Source organism: Chrysemys picta, chromosome 13, assembly GCF_011386835.1.
Source record: "Chrysemys picta bellii isolate R12L10 chromosome 13, ASM1138683v2, whole genome shotgun sequence".
NCBI lineage: Eukaryota > Metazoa > Chordata > Testudines > Emydidae > Chrysemys > Chrysemys picta.
Genome location: NC_088803.1, coordinates 20,388,423 through 20,407,775, shown reverse-complemented (window position 1 = coordinate 20,407,775; position 19,353 = coordinate 20,388,423). Strand labels below are relative to the sequence as shown.

The following is a 19,353-nucleotide window of genomic DNA, read 5'->3' as shown; positions in this document are numbered from 1 at the left end:
CTGGCAAGTACCACTAGATGAACCTGCTAAGGAAAGGTCAGCCTTCACTACCCAGGCAGGGGTGTATGAATTCAATGTATTCCCTTTCGGGTTGCGAAATGCACCCGCCACCTTCCAAAGACTTGTAGATGGTCTCCTAGCAGAATTGGGAGAATCTGCAGTTGCCTACCTCGATGATGTGGCCATTTTTTCTGATTCATGGACAGAACACCTGGAGCACCTGGAAAAAGTCTTCGAGCGCATCCAGCAGGCAGGACTAACTGTTAAGGTTAAAAAGTGTCAAATAGGCCAAAACAGAGTGACTTACCTGGGGCACCAGGTGGGTCAAGGAACTGTAAATTCCCTACAGGCCAAAGTGGATGCTATCCAAAAGTGGCCAGTTCCAAAGTCAAAGAAACAGGTCCAATCCTTCTTAGGCTTGGCCAGATATTAGAGGCGATTTGTACCACACTACAGCCAAATCGCCGCCCCGGTGACAGACCTAACCAGAAAGAAACAGCGAAATGCAGTTCAGTGGACTGATGAGTGTCAAAAGGCCTTTAACCAGCTTAAGGCGACACTCATGTCTGACCCAGTGCTAAGGGCCCCAGACTTTGACAAACCATTCCTAGTAACCACAGATGCATCCGAGCGGGGCGTGGGAGCAGTTTTAATGCAGGAAGGACCAGATCAAGAATTCCATCCTGTCATGTTTCTCAGCAAGAAACTGTCTGAGAGGGAAAACCACTGGTCAATCAGCGAAAAGGAATGCTACGCCATTGTGTACGCGCTGGGAAAGCTACACCCATATGTTTGGGACGGCGTTTCCAACTACAAACAGACCATGCTGCGCTACGGTGGCTTCACACCGCCAAGGGCAATAACAAAAAACTTCTTCGGTGGAGTTTAGCTCTCCAAGATTTTGATTTTGAAATACAACACATTTCAGGAGCTTCTAACAAAGTGGCTGATGCACTCTCCCGGGAAAGTTTCCCAGAATCAACTGGTTAAAAAATTGTTCTTAGAATGTGGAAAATATTGTTAGTTTTTATCTAATCAGTAGTATGTCTAAAGGTGCATGTGTCTTATTAACTCTGTTTTCAACTAGAGCTCCAGGAAGAAATCACAGCCAGTGTGGAACCGGCTGTCCAACACTATCTGTGATTTGGGGGTCGTGTCATAACTATAAAGGGAAGGGTAACAGCTCTCCTGTGTACAGTACTATAAAATCCCTCCTGGCCAGAGACTCCAAAATCCTTTGACCTGTAAAGGGTTAAGAAGCTCAGGTAACCTGGCTGACACCTGACCAAAAGGATCAATAAGGGGACAAGATACTTTCACATCTTGGGTGGGGGGAGGCTTTCATTTGTGCTCTTTGTTTTGGGGGTTGTTCGCTCTTGGGACTAAGAGGGACCAGACATCAATCCAGGCTCTCCAAATCTTTCTGAACAAGTCTCTCATATTTCAAACTTGTAAGTAAACAGTCAGGCAAGGCGTGTTAGTTTATCTTTGTTTTCTCAACTTGTCAATGTACCTTTTGTTAGAGTGTTTATCTCTGTTTGCTGTAACTTTGAACCTAAGTCTAGAGCGGGGTCCTCTGGGCTCTGTAAGTTTGATTACCCTGTAAAGTTATTTTCCTTCCTGATTTTACAGAGATGATTTTTAACTTTTTCTTTAATTAAAAGCCTTCTTTTTAAGAACCTGATTGATTTTCCTTGTTTTTAGATCCAAGGGGGTTGGATCTTGATCCACCAGGAGTTGGTGGAAGGGAGGAGGGGGGATGGTTAATTTCTCCTTGTTTTAAGATCCAAGGGGTTTGGATTTGTATTCACCAGGGAATTGGTGAAGAGTCTCTCAACGCTACCCAGGGAAGGGAATTAGCATCGAGAGTGGTGGCAGTGGACCAGATCTAAGCTGGTAGTTAAGCTTAGAAGTTTTCATGCAGGCCCCCACATCTGTACCCTAAAGTTCAGAGTGGGGAAGCAGCCTTGACACCTTCCTTTGAGGTTTTTAAGATCAGGCTTGAAAAAGCCCTGAATGTGATGATTTTGTTGGAGATTGGTCCTGCTTTGAGCAGGAGGTTGGACTAGATGACCTCCTGAAGTCCCTTCCCACCCTGATATTCTATGATTCTAAGCAGATGAAACATGTAGCTAAAATCTTGAACTCCACTGTGTGGAATGCAGAGCACATGAGACTTATGATTCCAGTTGGGGCAGTAGTAAGTATCAACTTTATTTAACTAGGAATGCAGCCATCCCAAAATGTAGCATGTCTTCACATTCGCCAAGGAAACTCCCATTAGCATGGGTTAGGGACAACCTAAATTCAAACTACCTTGCAAGTTGTGACTGGAGTCCTAGGGGAGCCAACAGAGGTCATTTAATTAGGGTGAACTGCAAAGAATGGGGCAGACAATCCCCAAATCTGGTGGATATTCCAATACTTAGATTTACCAAGCCAACGCAAAACAGCTTCTATAATACCACACTGGTTACCCAGAAGCCAACAGTTCCCTTAAAGCGACCCAGCCTCAGGCCTCCACCCAGAGACCCAAGTCAAATATGATGAGGATTACGGAAAATCTTATTAATAATTTTAAAAAGTTCTACCAATCCCAAAGGATTGGACACATTATCTCTCAGGTTAATGAATATTACAGATCTTACTCAAATACATGCTTACGGCCAATTCTTATTAACTAAACTAATATTTATTAAAAAAGAAAAGATAGAGAGCATTGGAAAAAGATCAGTATACATACAGACATGAGTATAATTCTTGAGGTTCAGATTCATAGAAGACATGGTGAGCTCTGTAGTTGCAAAGCGTTATTTCAGAAATAGTTCATAGGTTACAGTCTACTGTTTACATTCAGGGTGGTCCAGTCAGGACTGGGATCTCAGTCCTTATGGCTTAGGCTTTCCCTGCATGAAGCCTCAAGCAGATCTAAGATAAAAAAGAATTGGGATCCAAATATCTTTATATAGTTTCAGTCCTTCTTGTGACAGCTCAGAGTCCTTCACGAACAATAGCCACTCATGGAGGCTTTGAAGTGGACCCATTTCTTAAGCATTGCTGGTAATTATCCACACAGATTAACATAGGGCAATTGCTTGTTTTTCCACCATTCGCCGATGATTTGATATAGATTTCAAACACATGTGAATACACTGATATCCTATATTTACAATTCATTTAAATGTTAAGATGTCCTTTTGATCTCAGAATTAACAGAATACAGCATAGACAGGAACTGTTTGATTACATTGCTGACCTTTAACGATATATATGTAAATACACAAAAACACAAACATTTTCTACCCATATGTCTTTAAGGGTTGAATTTGAGTTCTTTATCTTTGGGATGCTTAACCCTTCCTGGTTATACATCACACTAGATATGACACATTAATTAATTCCCATATCAATCACTGTTCCTGAATCGCTGAGAGCACCATACATTTAATGAATACTTTTCCCAGGGCCTCCTTGACCTCTTTGTTTCTCAGACTGTAGATGAGGGGATTGGCCATGGGAGTCAGGACAGTGTAGAAGACAGAGAAGACCTTATTGAGGTCTCTAAGTGTGTCAGTGTCTGGTAACACATAGACAATGATTAGTGTCCCATAGTAGATTGTAACCACAAGGAGGTGAGAGGAGCAGGTGGAAAATGCCTTTCTTCTCCCACTGGTGGAAGGGATTCTCAGGATGGTGGAGATGATGGAAACATAGGATGCTAAGGTTAATAGAAATGGGGGCAGGGTGTCTATAGAAGAGAATATAAAGGTCACTAGTTTGATTAGGATGGTGTCACTGCAGGAGAGTTTAATCACTGGGGTGAAATCACAAAGGAAATGGTCAATTTCATTGGGGCCACAAAAATGTAATTGTGACATTAAATATATTACTACAGCAGTTGCCAGAAATGAGCTCATCCAGGAGATGGCTGCTAACTGCAGGCAGATTCTGCCATTCATAAGAGCAGTGTAGTGTAGTGGTTTGCATATTGCTAAATACCGGTCATAGGACATCATGGATAAGAGAGAACATTCAACTGCCACCAGGAAACCAAAGAAATAAAATTGAGTGATGCAGCCACTAACAGAAATGATTCTGTCTCCAGTCAGGAGACCAGCCAGCAGTCTGGGCAGGACTGTGGAGGTGTAGCAGGTCTCCAAGAAGGACAAGTTCCCCAGAAAGAAGTACATGGGGCTGTGAAGGTGCTGATCAGCCACAACTAGTACAACAATGAGGATGTTCCCGGCCACAGTGACAATGTAGATCACTAGAAACAGCAGGAAGAGAAGAATCTGCATTTCACGGAGATTCCCAAATCCAAGGAGGATGAACTCTGTGATATATGTTTCATTTTCCCCTTCTCTTTTCTCCAAGAGCTGTCTGCAAGTTCCTCCTTCCTCCATTTCCGATGACATTTATCTAGTGGTAGATAAAATAATGAGCATTGAAAGAGATTGCTGTACAATTGAACTGGATAAATTTCCAGCCATTTGATTCTGGAAAAGTTCAAAGTGCAAATGGAAGGCATATTTATAAACTTTCACAGATCCAAGACACTGCTTTAATCTGAGATTTTACACAGGGCTTTGGAATAGAGATTCCCGACTTGACACGTCCAAAGTGCACTACCCTGTTAATTTATCACTCTTCTGTTCCCAAGTTCTTTCATTCATAGTTGCATAGGGTGACATTCCTCTGGTGTTATCTGGACCAGTGATCAGCTAGGTCACTCCAATCCTCGACTCTGGGAGCCAGTCTTACCCTGCTCTGCTGAGAGAATCCCCACTCCCGAGCTGTTCACGCAGAGCCTCTAGTATGTAAGCTGCTCCCAGCTATGTGAGTGAGCACTTTTAGCCAGCCACTGCCTGGATTGTGCAACTGAATGACACTAGGTAATATCTCCGGTCCCAGACACAACCCTAGGAACCTCCGTCTTGCAGTGTCCAGTTATGCCCGCTGGACGCTGCAAGCTTATATGAGTTCATCAATTTAACAAAGAAATTGATATGTACCAGGCTTGTTGTCCCAAGCGGAATCTCTGACATGCTTCAAACGAAACACACTGCCTCGGGTATAAGAAACAAACAAATGTATTAACTAAAAAGGATATATTTTAAGTGATCACACTAGCACTTTCTGACACAGGATCACACTGGGAGCTCATGTTAAGTTTCTCCTCAACTACAACCCCTAAACTAGCTTGATGGTGGTTGGGGTCAAACACAGAAGCTTTCCCAGAGAGGGACACACACGTGAAGGTATCATGCTAGTGATGGAGATTAGGCAGTGACACTGACCAACAGCAAAGAGAAGATGACTCTGCCCTGTGCACAAAGGGAAAACCCCAAGAGGATGTGCACAGAACCTTCTCATGCTTATCCCCTCAGCGAATCACCTACAAACCCAGGAACACATTCCACCCGCAGCTGTAACTTGTAACCCAGCTGATTTGTGTGAGTCTGCTGGCAGGAAACTGCAGACCGATTCTGTTCTGCAATATGTACAGTCACTCTTTGTAGTGTCTCAGTTCAGCAATAGTAGGAGCAGTGTTGAGACATATCAAGGGGATAATGGGGAATGATACAGAGCAGTAAAACTAAAAGGCAACAGTGTACTTGATAGGTAATTCAGCTTGCTCTGTTTCCCAATATACCAGGATTTTCTCCCTAAAATCCCCAGGATTTGATGCAGGAATGATCAGATTTACCTTTAATGCTCAGCATGCAGTGGACATCTCTCCATTGATTGTGACTGGGTGTGGAGATCGGGATCCAGATTCCACCACCGTTCTGGTCTCCTCAGTGTCTCAGACAATCCCATTCACTCTGCAAAGACACCTACATTTTGCTGCTTGGCTGCACTGCTCTTGTGTTCTCACTCAATGCACACTCTTGTGTATGATGCACAGAAACTTAGTGTTGCCTCTCCTGGGTTCTTACAGGGCTTACAGGGGACAGCAGCCTCATCCTCTCCTTGACAGCTGTTGGGATCTCCCTTGTGGCTGAGGATAATGATCATCACTCAATTGTCCTCACAGGGGTATTAAATCCTATTTTGCCTGTTAAAACAGCATAAACATCAAGGCCATAGCAAGTCCTGTTCAAACCTCCAGGGAATCTCCCTTTTCATCATGTCCTGTGTGTGTGTCAGTCAGGAGTCCAAGGCTTAGGCAGATTTATATATATACCTATACACTTATCTGAATCTTTAGAACATTTTAAAAGCTCACCCTTAGGAATTCAACTAAGGTGCAAAGTTACTGGAACTCAGGTTCCTAATTCATGTACGTGTTTTGAAAGATTCTGGCAATTTTCTAATGCAGAATTAAATAGCAGTTTCTCCACACTTATTAATTATTTTTTCACCTGACATTGAAATGATCTTTAGGAAAAAGAGCTGTTTCACCAGAAATCATTCGTGTCGATTCATTATTTTATTTCAACATGCAGAAATCCATTTAGGATCTTATGAACCTTCTGATCATTGCAAAATAACACATGTAACAAACAATTTTATGAAGGCTGATAAAATCTATCCAACTATAAAATAAAATAGGATGCCTGGTACCAAGTTAAGAGACAAAATATTTTATCAGCCCAATACCACCCATTGGGATCCAAGGGCAGTGCTGTGTAAAATACAGTTTTCTCAACTCAGTCAGAGCAAAGAAACACACGAAACTTGTAATTAAAATCTTGAATGTCAGTCATTGGAATTCAGAGAACAGGAGAATTATGATTCCACCTGGGGCAGTAGTAAGTGTCAGCTCTAATCAAATAGGAATGCAGCCATCCCATACTTAGCATGTACCCATTGTGACAGACCCAGACCAGTGGGGTAAAGGAGTTTGGTAGAGGGCAAATATACTGGTCACTGGATGAGTAGTTTTCTGTTCCCTGAGTGACCAGAGCAGGAGCTGCACTAGAGTAATCAGGAAACTGCTAGAACCAGTTAAGGCAGGCAGGCTAATTAGGACACCTGGAACCAATTAAGAAGAAGCTGCTAGAATCAATTAAGGCAGGCTAATCAGGGCACCTGGGTTTTAAAAAGGAGCTCACTTCAGTTTGTGGTGCGAGTGTGAGGAGCTGAGAGTGAGTGCGTGCGTGCGTGCGTGCATGCATGCAGCTGGAGGACTGAGGAGCACAAGCGTTATCAGACACCAGGAGGTGTGTTGAGAATAAGGAAGGTGTTTGGAGGAGGCCATGGGGAAGTAGCCCAGGGAGTTGTAGCTGTCATGCAGCTGTTACAGGAGGCACTATAGACAGCTGCAGTCCACAGGGCACTGGGCTGGAACCCGGAGTAGAGGGCGGGCCTGGATTCCCCCCAAACCTCCCAATTGACCTGGACTGTGGGTTCTTCCAGAGGGGAAGATCTCTGGGCTATTCCCCAACCCACATGGTGAATCTCTGAGGCAAGAAAATCCACCAATAAGCGCAGGACCCACCAAGATAGAGGAGGAACTTTGTCACACCATGTTCCCCAAGAAAACTCACATTGCCATGAGCTATTGGCCACCTAGAAGTTAAATGCTTTGCTAGTTTTGCCAGATGGATTCATTCTCATATCAGTCACTTTTTCTGATTTTCAGTGAGCATCATACATTTACTGATGACTTTTCTCAGAGTCTCCTTAACATCTCTGTTTCTCAGGCTGTAGATGAGGGGATTGGCCAGGGGAGTCAGGACTGTGTAGAAGAGAGAGAAGACTTTGTTGAGGTCTCTATGTGTGTCAGTTTCTGGTAACATATAGACAAAGAATAGGGTCCCATAGTACATTGTCACCATGATGAGATGAGAGGAGCAAGTGGAAAATGCCTTTTTCCTCCCGATGGTGGATGGGATTCTCAAGATGGTGGAGATGATAAAAACATAGGATGTCAGGGTTAATAGAAATGGGGGTAGGGTGAATATGGAACAGAGTATAAAGGTCACCAATATGATCAGTCTGGTGTCACTGCAGGAGAGTTTAATCACTGGGGTGAAATCACAAAGGAAATGGTTAATTTCATTGGGACCACAGAAATGTAACTGTGACATTAAACATGTAACTACGGTAGTTGCCATAAATCCACTCATCCAGGAGACAGCTGCTAACTGAAGGCAGATTCTGCCATTCATAAGAGCAGTGTAGCGCAGTGGTTTGCATATTGCTAAATACCGGTCATAGGACATTACTGCTAGGAGGTAACATTCTGAAGCTGCAAGGCAACCAAAGAAATAATATTGTACAATGCACCCTATAACAGAAATGGTTCTGTCTCCAGTCAGGAGACTGGCCAGAATTCTGGGCAGGATGGTGGAGGTGTAGCAGGTCTCCAAGCAGGACAAGTTCCCCAGGAAGAAGTACATAGGGGTGTGAAGGTGCTCGTCAGCCACAACTAGCACAGCAATGAGGATGTTCCCGGCCATGGTTCCAATGTAGATCAAGAGAAATGGTATGAAGAGAAGAATTTGCAGATCCAAGAGATTGCCGAATCCCAGGAGAATGAATTCTGTGATAAATGTTTGATTTTCTCCTTTTCCTGGAGCCATACGCTGGATATAGATTCCCTCTTTCTTCATTGTCAACGAAATTTTCTAACAAGAGACAAAAAATAATGAGCATTGAAAGAGTTTGCTGTGCAATTGGACTTGCTAAATTTCCATCTATTTGATTCTAGGAAGTTCAAAGTGCAAACAGAGAGCATAATTTACATGATCTTACAGAGCCATGTAACTGCTTTGGTCCCAGACTTTGCACAAATTTTGGAATAGAGATTCCCTATTTGCCTGCTGAAATGTTAATTTATCAGTCTTCTGCCTCCAACTTTTTTTCATTCATGGATGCCTAGTTTTTAAGTCTAGACAGGGCTATATATTTAGGGTTGGCACATTTTTTTTAAATAAGCAATTTCCATGGATAATATCATGGTTTATTTTTTCCCTTTTATTGATTTAAATTTTCACAGTTGCAGGAAATTGTTCAGAGATCAGACAATGTGTGGGTCAGACAATAATTATTTAATGATAGTAGAGGCTAAAATTCAAAAAGTTAAAGGTTTATAGCCATTAAAACACAAATTGCCAACATCCTGTATAAATATACAAATTAATTATCCTTAAATAAAACTAAGAAGTTCTCAAGCAGAATTCTTTTTTCTAACCTTGCCTAACTGTAAACTTTCAATTATTATCGATGGAAACATCATTTCATCAGGGTGTTTGTGTATTTTGAAATTGATGTTAACTGCCATTTACCAATAAAAATCTAATCCTTCCAATCCTACGTATACTGAAAGTCATAGGACTTGGACAAATTAATTTCTATTTGAATTACATCATTCATTTTAGATAAAATAGCCTGAAAGGATCATTGTGATTATGTAGATTGTTCTCCTGTATGTCATAGCACTTCCCCAGTTACGCCTGCATTGAGCCCAATATCTTGTTGTTGAGCAAACTATTGACTAAAAGGTGTAGCCATTGTTTGACCATACTTGTGGTTCATTATTTAAAATGTTCACGAGATAAAATCACCAAAGACAAAACAGTACAATATGGAAAGGAGACATACATACCCTCTTTTTGAGAAGCAATACTTACATTGCAGCATGTTCTCCTTACATAGAAGCTGTGCTTCAGAGATACATATTTCAGAAAGTTGTATTTATAGAATGATTTTACAAGTTAAAAAGCTCATTATACATCATTAAAATCCAACACACCAGTTTGTAACAGTTCCTGAACTTGTATACTTGTTTTGTGCTTTTCTTGTCTCTATTTTAGAGACTTCATTCCAAACCAATTGGCCATAGAGATACATCCCAGACTGTATTAGGACACACAATTGACATATCTTGGCTTTGAGAGACTTCTGATTTTCTAGTGCCAAAGCAGACTTCAGTTTTGCACAGTATTGTAGGATACTTGACATGGGTGAAGAAAAATGTGTGGAGAAAAAAAATACAATTAACAGGCATAACTGACAGATATTCATATATACAATATTCATCCAGTGGGCTTAATACATATGAACATGGTGTAAATAATACATTTAAAATATATGTTGGCTAACAAAAGCATATATGTCAAACTGGGGAATATCTGCATTACTGTATATTAATATTGTGGATAGCTCTCCTTTAGTTTACGATGGATTGCTTGCTATGGTGTGAGATCAAAAGCAGTTGTTGGAGGTGTGACAGGTTGGATCACAGAAACCCCCTGGGGAGCTGCCACCTGATGTGCCAAGTATCAGAGGGGTAGCCGTGTTAGTCTGAATCTGTAAAAAGCAACAGAGGGTCCTGTGGCACCTTAGAGACTAACAGACTTCTACTCCTGCTTTCCCTCTGCCAGGCTGGGAATCCAGCACCCTGTCTTGCTGAGCCAGACATACCCGTCTGCTCCAACACAGACTCAGGGTCCGAATCAAGTGCCCAAAAGCTGCAAACTTAACTGAAAACAGCTTACAGAAGTGTGCTTATGCAGGGTAAACTCATAAATTGTTCGCCCTCTGTAACACTGATAGAGAGAGATGCACAGTTGTTTGCATCCCCAGGTATTAATACATACTCTGAGTTAATCAATAAGTAAAAAGTGATTTTATTAAATACAGAAAGTAGGATTTAAGTGGTTCCAAGTAGTAACAGACAGAACAAAGTAAGTCACCATCAAAATAAAATAAAAACATGCAAATCTATGTCTAATCAAACTGAATACAGATAATCTCCCCCTTAGAGATGCTTCAGTAAGTTTTTTTCCTCAGACTGGACACCTTCCAGGCCTGGGCACAATTATTTCCCCTGGTACAGCTCTTGTTCCAGATCAGGTGGTAGCTAGGGGATTCTTCATGATGGCTCCTCTTTTCTTCTGTTCCTCCCCTTATATATCTTTTGCATAAGGCGGGAATCCTTTGTCCCTCTGGGTTCCCACCCCTCCTCACTGGAAAAGCACCAGGTTAAAGATGGATTCCAGTTCAGGTGATATGATCACTTGTCACTGTAAGACCCCATTACCCACTTGTCAGCACACAGGTATACAGGGAGACTTACAAGTAAAACAGAGTCATCTGCAGACAATTGTCCTGGTTAATGGGAGTCATCAAGATTCCAAACCACCATTAATGGCCCACACTTTGCTAATTACAATAGGCCCTCAGAGTTGTATTTTATATTTCTAGTTTCAGATACAAGAGTAGTACATTTATACAAATAGGATGATTACACTCAGTAGATTATAAGCTTTGTAATGATACCTTACAGGAGACCTTTTCCATGAAGCATATTCCAGTTACATTATATTCACTCATTAGCATATTTTTATAAAATCATATAGACTGTAATGTCACAGGAGGACCCAAGATAGGAAAGGCAAAACCACTACCTAGATAAGCACCATCCCAGCAAACAATCACACACAAGAGCCAGGTTACTTGCCACCAACATTACACAATTATTTTACCAAGGCTGGGAAGTGAGAAATCAAAGACACTGGCTGGTAAGGATTCACTATGAGACATAGAGAGAGGGTCTGTGGGGATGCAAGTATCCCTGAGACTCAGAAGTGGGATCTGGAAGAACTTGAGCTATGACAGAGGAGTTAAGCTTAGGTAAGATAAGAAGTTCTTTGTTCTTTTAAATCATTTTCCTAATTGCTGTGTCCCCTTGGGCAAATAAATACCACTTTGTATTGAAGATTTTCCTGTGTCACTGCAAACTCATTCTGCTAGAGGCTCAGGGAGAAAAATCTATAGCAGGCTAAACTCTGGGTGGATCTGCCAGAATAACATGGTTGGCACTAAAGAGGCTGATACCTAGAGAATTGGGAAGTGCTTGGATTGCAGGATCCAGCCTATGTTAAGGGGAAGCTTGGGCCAGTCTCTTGAAAGGGGTACTCTCAGGGGACAGGAGAAGATTTCCAGAAAGGACAGCCTACTCAGGACCATGAAAGCAAGTCCTCCACACAGGCAGGCAGTCTTGATTTGGAAGACATCAAGAGGTGGAGAATCCACCACTTCCTTTGGTACTTTGTTCTAATATCTCCCTCACTGTCAAATTGTTTTGCTTTATTTCTAAATTGAGTTTGTCTAGCTTCAGCTTCGAGACATTGGTTCTTATTATGCCTTTCACAGATAGATTAAATAGCTCTTAATTACTTGGTATTTTCTTCCATATCAGTACCTATACATTGTAATCAAGTCAACTTTCAATCTTTTTTCTAATAAATTTAACAATTTTAGCCCTTTAAATAACATTCTAACACATTTTCTCCTGTCCCCCCCCCCCATATTTTTGTGGCTCTTTTCTGCCCCCTCTCCAATTTTTCAACGTCCCTTTAAAACTGTTGACATCCACCAGGACTGGATGCAGATGGTCTCACCAATGCCCAGTAGAGAGGTAACATCACCTCCGTACTCATCACTCCCCTGTTTGTACATCTCAGGATGTGGGGAGGGATAGCTCAGTGGTTTGAGCATTGGCCTGCTAAACCCAGGGTTGTGAGTTCAGTCCTTGAGGGGACCATTTAGGGATCTGGGGGGGAAAATAGTTGGGGATTGGTCCTGCTTTGAGCAGGGGGTTGGACTAGATAATCTCCTGAGGTCTCTTTCAACCCTGATATTCTATGATCTCATTAGCCCCTAGTGTCATGGCATAACATGGGGAGGTCAGGTTGAATTGCTTGTACAATATGACCCCTAAACTTGCTGTGATGGTGGTGAGGGTCACAGAGCCGAGCTTCCCCAGAGAGGGTCACGAGTGGGATGGCATCATGTTAGTGCCCGAGACTAAGGAGAGACACTGACCAACAGCACAAATGGGAGGATGACTCTGCCCCATGCACAAAGGGAACACCCTGAGCAGACTCCATAGATCTCACTCTCGTCCCCTCTGTGACTCTCCCAGCAAACCATGGAACACATTCCACCCGCCGCTGCACCCTGTCACCCAGCTCATGTGTGTGAGTCCGTTAGGGTGGAGGGATAGGCGGGAGGGCAAAGGGGAGAGAATTGCATGTGGATTCTGTGCTACAATACTCAAAGGCACTCTCTGTCATGTCTCAGTTCAGCTATATTAGCAGAATTGACAAGACATATCCAGGCGAGAATGAGGAATGATACAGAGTGGTAAATGCACAAACACATTGTGTGCCTTCCCAGTATAGCAGCTTCTCCTGCCTAAAACTCCCACAATTTCACCCAGGAATGACCAGATTTACCTTTAATCCTCAGCTGGAAGCAGCAACCTCCCCCCCTTGATGGTGCCTGGTTGTGTGGATCAGGATCTGCCTACCACCGTCGCTCTGCTCTGCTCTACTCAGTGTCTTTTGCACTCTCACTCTCTTTCCCAAGATACGTACATTGTGCCGAAGTCGCTCTTGCTTTTTTGCCTGATGCAAACTCTTCTGTGTGTTACACAGCACCTAGCTGCCAGCTACTCTGGATTTTTGGTTATATGGGACAGCAGCCTCAGCCTGGCTCTAGCTGCCATTGGGATCTCCCTTGAGGCTGCTAATAATGACAGTTTTAAACTTGCCCTCATGTGGGAAATAAATCCTGTATTGCTTGTTAAAACAGAGTAAACAATGGGGCCACTGCAATCCCCATTGAACCCTCCAGGGATCCTCCCTTTATGTCATGCCTTGTGTGGCGTGTGTGTGTTAACCGACAACTTGAATACTGGGTCTAGTTCTCACTGGCCCATCTCCAAAAGGACAGAGTGAAACTGGAAAAGGTTCAGAGAAGGGCAACAAAGGCGATCAAGGGTATGGACTAGCTTCTGTCTGAGGAGAGATTAAGATTAGAACGGTTCAGTTTAGAAAAGAGATGACTAAAGGGGGGAGTGGAGATCTGATAGAGGTCTATAAAATCATAAATGGTGTGAAAAAGGTTAACAGAGAAGTGTTATTTGTCCTTTCCCTCAGCACAAAAAGCAGGGTCACCTGCTGAAATTAATTGGCATCTGGCTTAATACAAAAAGGAGGAAGTACTTTTTCACTCAACGCATCAGTGGAACTGATTGTCATGGGATCTTGTGATGGACAAAATGAAAGTGGGTTAAAAAAAAACTAGGTAAGTTAATGGAGATCACGCCCATAAATGGCTATTGGACAAGATGATCAGGGATGCGACCCTTTGCATGAGGCAACCATAAACCTCTGACTACCACAAGCTGGGAGTGGAAGACAAGTGGATCACTGCAACTGCCCTGTTCTGTACACTCCCCCAGAGCTCTGATGCAGATCACAGTTAGAGACAGGTTACTGGGCAAGAGGGACCATGGTCTGACCCAGTAAGGCAGCTCTTATGTTCTAAGAGTCTAAAGCCCAGGACAACAAAGGGACTTAGGTTCCTAAACCCCAGTTTCAGACACCTAATTCTTTGATTTAGGCACCACTGTGATCAAGAAAACTCCTGTTTGGATTCTGCTTAATCCTGTAGATGCTGAACCTCACTCTGCACTTGTATTTCCACTGTAAAAGATCCTTAGAAACGTATGTTTCAGACTCTGGACAGGCACACAGCTGGCTCTTGTTGTCTGGACACCTACCTCCTTCCTAAGCCCCAGCCTGCCCCTCAATCGGGGGAGACATATCTCACCTTCATGGCCCTATCCGGTAGGTGGGGTCAGAGCATACCTACCACCAAATAATGGGGGATGAAGCACCTGATCTCGCTTTCAATAAATTTTAGCCCAACGGTGAGGGAAATAACCCAAGATATGGGAGATCCCAATTCAGTTCTGCCCTCTGACTGATTTGGAGAAGGTATATGGCTAGAGATTCCCCATGTGTCAGCTTAGCATGGAGGAAAATTGAACTTGGGTCTATCACATTACTGATGAGTACCCTAACCATGGGGCTAAAGGTTACAAGCCCTACTTATGCTCATGCCCTGTCCCAGCTATTTTTTCTGGGGTGAGGCAGGTGCTAACCTCATTCTCACCACAAATTACTGAGGGGCCAAAACTACTTGACTCCAGGAGATGGCATTCTCTGTGGATCGTAATCAGGGATTGGCAGCCCAGATTTAGGCACCAAATTCCCTGCATGGGGTGAGACTTAGGCCATACTTTTATCTTTCATGTCTCTCCTTGGCTAACGTAGGCTGCTTGCTGCCTAGCTGTCTGGCTTTTGTGGACCCCATTATTAGGAGCCTGTCTCTCCTCATTTATTGTACATAGAGCCTGGGTTCCACAATGCCCATGTCCTTTTCATAGGTCCATGACATAGACATACATGTTCCTCACTTTAGTCATGGTTCTTACCGGTTATTCTGCAATTTTATTCCAGCATTGTCATAAACAGACAGTTAAGGGTTAATTCCTCTTTTATCTGTAAAGGGTTAAGAAGTTCACATAGCCTAGCTGACACCTGACCAGAGGAACCAATGGGGGGACAAGATGTTTTCAAAGAGGGAGGAGGGAAAAAAGTAATTTGTCTGTTCAGTAAGTTTTGTGCTTGAGTGAAGGATCCAGGAATCAGCCATCTAACATTTCTTAAAAGTAGTAAGTGTTTAGAGAAGGAATGTATTAGATTATGTTTATTTTCTTTTTGACTTTCTTTTGCATAGAGGGAGAATCAAATTGTGTTTCTTGGTGTAACTAAATTTTTGCCCAGAAGGACATCCTCTGTGTTTTGAATCTGTTGTCTGTGAGAGTAGCTTGCATGCTAATCTCACAGAGGTATTCCTTTCACCCTTTTTCTTTCATTAAAAGTCTTCTTTTAAGAACCTGATTGATTTTTCCTTAAGATTCAAGGGGTTTGGGGATCTGGGTTCACCAGGAACTGGTGGGAGGTGAATCAGTCCCAATCCTGCCAGGAAAAGGGGGATAAAGACTGGGGAAATATTTGGGGGGAAGACAGAGTTTCCAAATGACTCTCTCATAAACGTTTGTTTAAACTATTTGGTGGTGGCAGCTACTAGATCTAAGCTGGTAAATAAGCTTAGGGGTTATCTCATGCAGGTCCCCATGTCTGTACCCTAAAGTTCAGAGTGGGGGTGACACCTTGACAAGCATTTTCAAAGTAATTTCCAGAGGCACATAACTACTAATATTGCCACTTTGCAAAGGGGAAACTGAGTCCCAGAAAGGGGAAGAGACTTGTCCAAGGCATGCAAGAGCTTAGAGCTGGGACTACAATACAATTCTCCTCATCTTAGCACATGAAGCATATTCATTGGTCGATGGGGGAGGTTAATTTTTGTTATTAGGTGATATGAATAGAAAAAAAAAACAGCAACACATTTTAGATATGAACAGTGTCACAGTTCAGGGCAACTGCACCTGTATCCCCCCTCCTATTGTCAGCCAAAGGTGCTCACTGTCTGGGCATCACCCCTCTTGGGCAGAGACACACATCTCTCTTTCTCCTGACCAGGGTGTATACAGGCTGTATAGCTCTGAGTTCCCCAGTAAGCCAGGCTGCTCTTGCAGGTCACATCTGCTTTCTCCTCAGAGATGAGAAACAGTGCAACTGCCACAGTTGTTACCACACAACACTTTGGATGCAAGTTCATTTATTCTTAAGGTAAAAGCATCATGGGAAAAGCTTAAAACAATGGAAAATCCTATACACATGCTAAAACACTTACCAGAGACCACCCTAACTCCAACCTTGGGCTCTGACTGTTGAACAGCCCTTCAAATCTCACACAGGGGTTTTCCTCTGCCTGCAAGCTCCTGTTGATCATAACAAGCCCCTCCCACTAACACACACATGACTCTGAGAGTCCCTTCTTCATGTTGTTGGGCCTTTGGATCCTGGGAATACATAATTTGTAGTCAAAGGTCCCCTAACCAGGAAAAAGCTTCCAAAGATCTGGTCGAGAGATGGGTCATTTGCATTTGCCTCCTCTCCAGCATTTCTTAGGGAAACTATTCAACTAACAGTTCATTCTCATTTGATCCCATTGTTTCAAATTGTCCTTTGAAACTCAAACAATTTCCCAAGGTTACAGCAGTCATGTGTCCTAGACAAGTTTCATACAGACTTATATTAACACCTACACATTTGTATTTTTAAAACAATGAGCTTCTAAGACACTTACTCTTAATTCATTTTAACTTAATTCCATAAGAGCCATCAAGCATAATGCAGGAAATAACCATAGCTGTCACAGGCACTGCAATGCCTGACTTCATCTGCTTTAAGGGTTGTGTTAGGGTTGAGGTCTGAGAGGGATGCTCAGGAGCCTGCCATAGGCAGTATGTAGTATGTCCAGACACAGGAGTTAAGGGGACTTTTACAGCATAAATTGGGGTGCCTCGTGATATCTCACCTATAGAGTTAGGCACCATCTGAGTCAGAGTAGCAGCTCAAACTGGGATTTCGGTGCCTATATTTGGGCTTTAGGCACCTAAATTCCTTTGTGGATTTGGGACACATAGACCTGAAGATGCATACAGGTACAAATGGGATTTTCAAAAGCCCCCAAGCAGGTTACATGCCTAACTCCCACTAAGGTCAACTTCCAGCTTCTCAAGTGAGATCTTTGGAACTGCACAACAGAGCTCTACCTTTAAGCTAAAGGAGCGACTCCTTTCTCAATTTCTGTGCGTACCACACAGTTATTGATTAATTTTCTTAGGGCACAATGGACCTCTTTGTTTCTCAGGCTGTAGATGAGGGGATTGACCATGGGAGTCAAGACTGTGTAGAAGAGAGAGAACACTTTGTTGAGTTCTCTCAGTGTCTCACTGTCTGGTAAGACATAGACAATCATCAGGGTCCCATAGAAAACTGTAACCACAATAAGGTGAGAGGAACAGGTGGAAAATGCCTTTCTCCTCCCGGCGGTGGAAGGGATTCTCAGGATGGTGGAGATGATAAAAACATAGGATGTCAGGGTGAATAGAAATGGGGGCAGGGTGTCTATAGAAGATAATATAAAAGTCACCAATGTGATCAGGCTGGTGTCACTGCAGGAGAGTTTAATCACTGGGGTGAAATCACAAAGGAAATGGTCAATTTCATTGGGACCACAGAAATGTAATTGTGACATTAAACATGTTACTATGGTTGTTGCCATAAATCCACTCATCCAGGAGACAGCTGCTAACTGCAGGCAGATTCTTCCATTCATAAGAACTATGTAGTGTAGTGGTTTGCATATTGCTAAATACCGATCATAGGACATCACGGATAAGAGATAACATTCACTTGCCACAAGCACACCAAAGAAATAAAATTGAGTGATGCAGCCGCTAACAGAAATGGTTCTGTCCCCAGTCAGAAGACTGACCAGCACCCTGGGCAGGATGGTGGAGCTGTAGCAGGTCTCCAAGCAGGACAAGTTCCCAAGTAAGAAGTACATGGGGGTGTGAAGGTGCTGATCAGTCACAACTAGAACCATGATGAGGATGTTCCCAGCTACAGTCACAATGTATATCACTAGAAACAGAAGGAAGAGAAGAATTTGCAGTTCAGAGAAATTTCCAAATCCTAGGAGGTTGAATTCTGTAACATATGTTTGATTATTCCCTTCTCCTTTCTCCATGAGCTGAATATAGATTCCGTCTTCCCCAATTTTCCATGAGATGTATCTATTCATAGATAAAAAGTAGTGAGTGTGAAAGAGAGTGCAGTATAATTGAAATCAGATTTCTATCCAATTGATTGTAGAAAAGTTCAAAATGCATAAAGAGAGTATGATTTATAAACTTTCAAAAGCCAAGACATTGGTTTAATCATATACTGTACACAGTGTTTTGGAATGGAGACTCCCCACTTGCAAGCTCCAAATGGCAACTACACTGTTCATTTATCACTCTTCTGACCTAACTCTTTTTCATAGATGCATTGATGTGAAAATCAGCCTGGAGAGTATATTGTAAGCCACAGAATTTCCTTCAATGCATTCTTCTTTGAACTAGAGTGTATATGTTTGAAATACATCCAGAAGGGAATACTGTAATCACTTATTCTGAGTTCCTGGATATCATGAGCAATAGCACTTCTCCAATAACCCCTGCATTGAGTTAAGCATGTGGTTGAGTTAAGCATATGTAACAAACCCGGAAATTCTGGCATTACTTTGTAACAATTCTGTGCATATCTCTCTGTGTTAATTTATGATGGATTGCTTGTTATGGGGTAAGATTAAAAGGGGTTGTTAGACGAACCAGACAGTAAAGGCAAAAAAAAATGACCAAGATAAGGGGCAGCAAACGCTCATTCACAATTAACCAAGTCATTAGACACCATAGTTACCAGTTCTTTTACTAAAGCTGGGAAGAGACAGATGAAAAGACAGTGGCCAAGTAAAGGATTAACTGTGAAGCACAGGGCCGGTCTACACTAGAATCACTACATCAGTGCAGCTGCACCAATGCAGCTCGATGCTGGAGTGCGTTGGGTGAAGATGCTCTATGCTGAC

The 19,353-nt window shown here is 42.6% G+C and overlaps 3 protein-coding genes across 3 annotated transcripts; all 3 read right to left on the bottom strand.

Annotated features, from left to right (window-relative positions):
* Positions 1 to 3,410: 3,410 nt before the first annotated feature.
* LOC103306582 (olfactory receptor 11L1-like) lies at positions 3,411 to 4,370 on the bottom strand. The gene has a single exon (XM_008174339.3). It carries the CDS (start codon positions 4,296 to 4,298, stop codon positions 3,411 to 3,413), a length of 888 nt encoding a protein of 295 aa, XP_008172561.3. The 5' UTR covers positions 4,299 to 4,370.
* Positions 4,371 to 7,568: 3,198 nt separating this feature from the next.
* On the bottom strand, positions 7,569 to 8,531 carry LOC103306583 (olfactory receptor 2AP1-like). The gene has a single exon (XM_024110854.2). It carries the CDS (start codon positions 8,529 to 8,531, stop codon positions 7,569 to 7,571), a length of 963 nt encoding a protein of 320 aa, XP_023966622.2.
* Positions 8,532 to 17,496: 8,965 nt separating this feature from the next.
* LOC103306584 (olfactory receptor 11A1-like) lies at positions 17,497 to 18,477 on the bottom strand. The gene has a single exon (XM_008174340.2). The coding sequence runs from the start codon at positions 18,472 to 18,474 to the stop codon at positions 17,497 to 17,499; it is 978 nt and encodes a 325-aa protein (XP_008172562.2). The 5' UTR covers positions 18,475 to 18,477.
* Between the last annotated feature and the right edge of the window lie 876 nt (positions 18,478 to 19,353).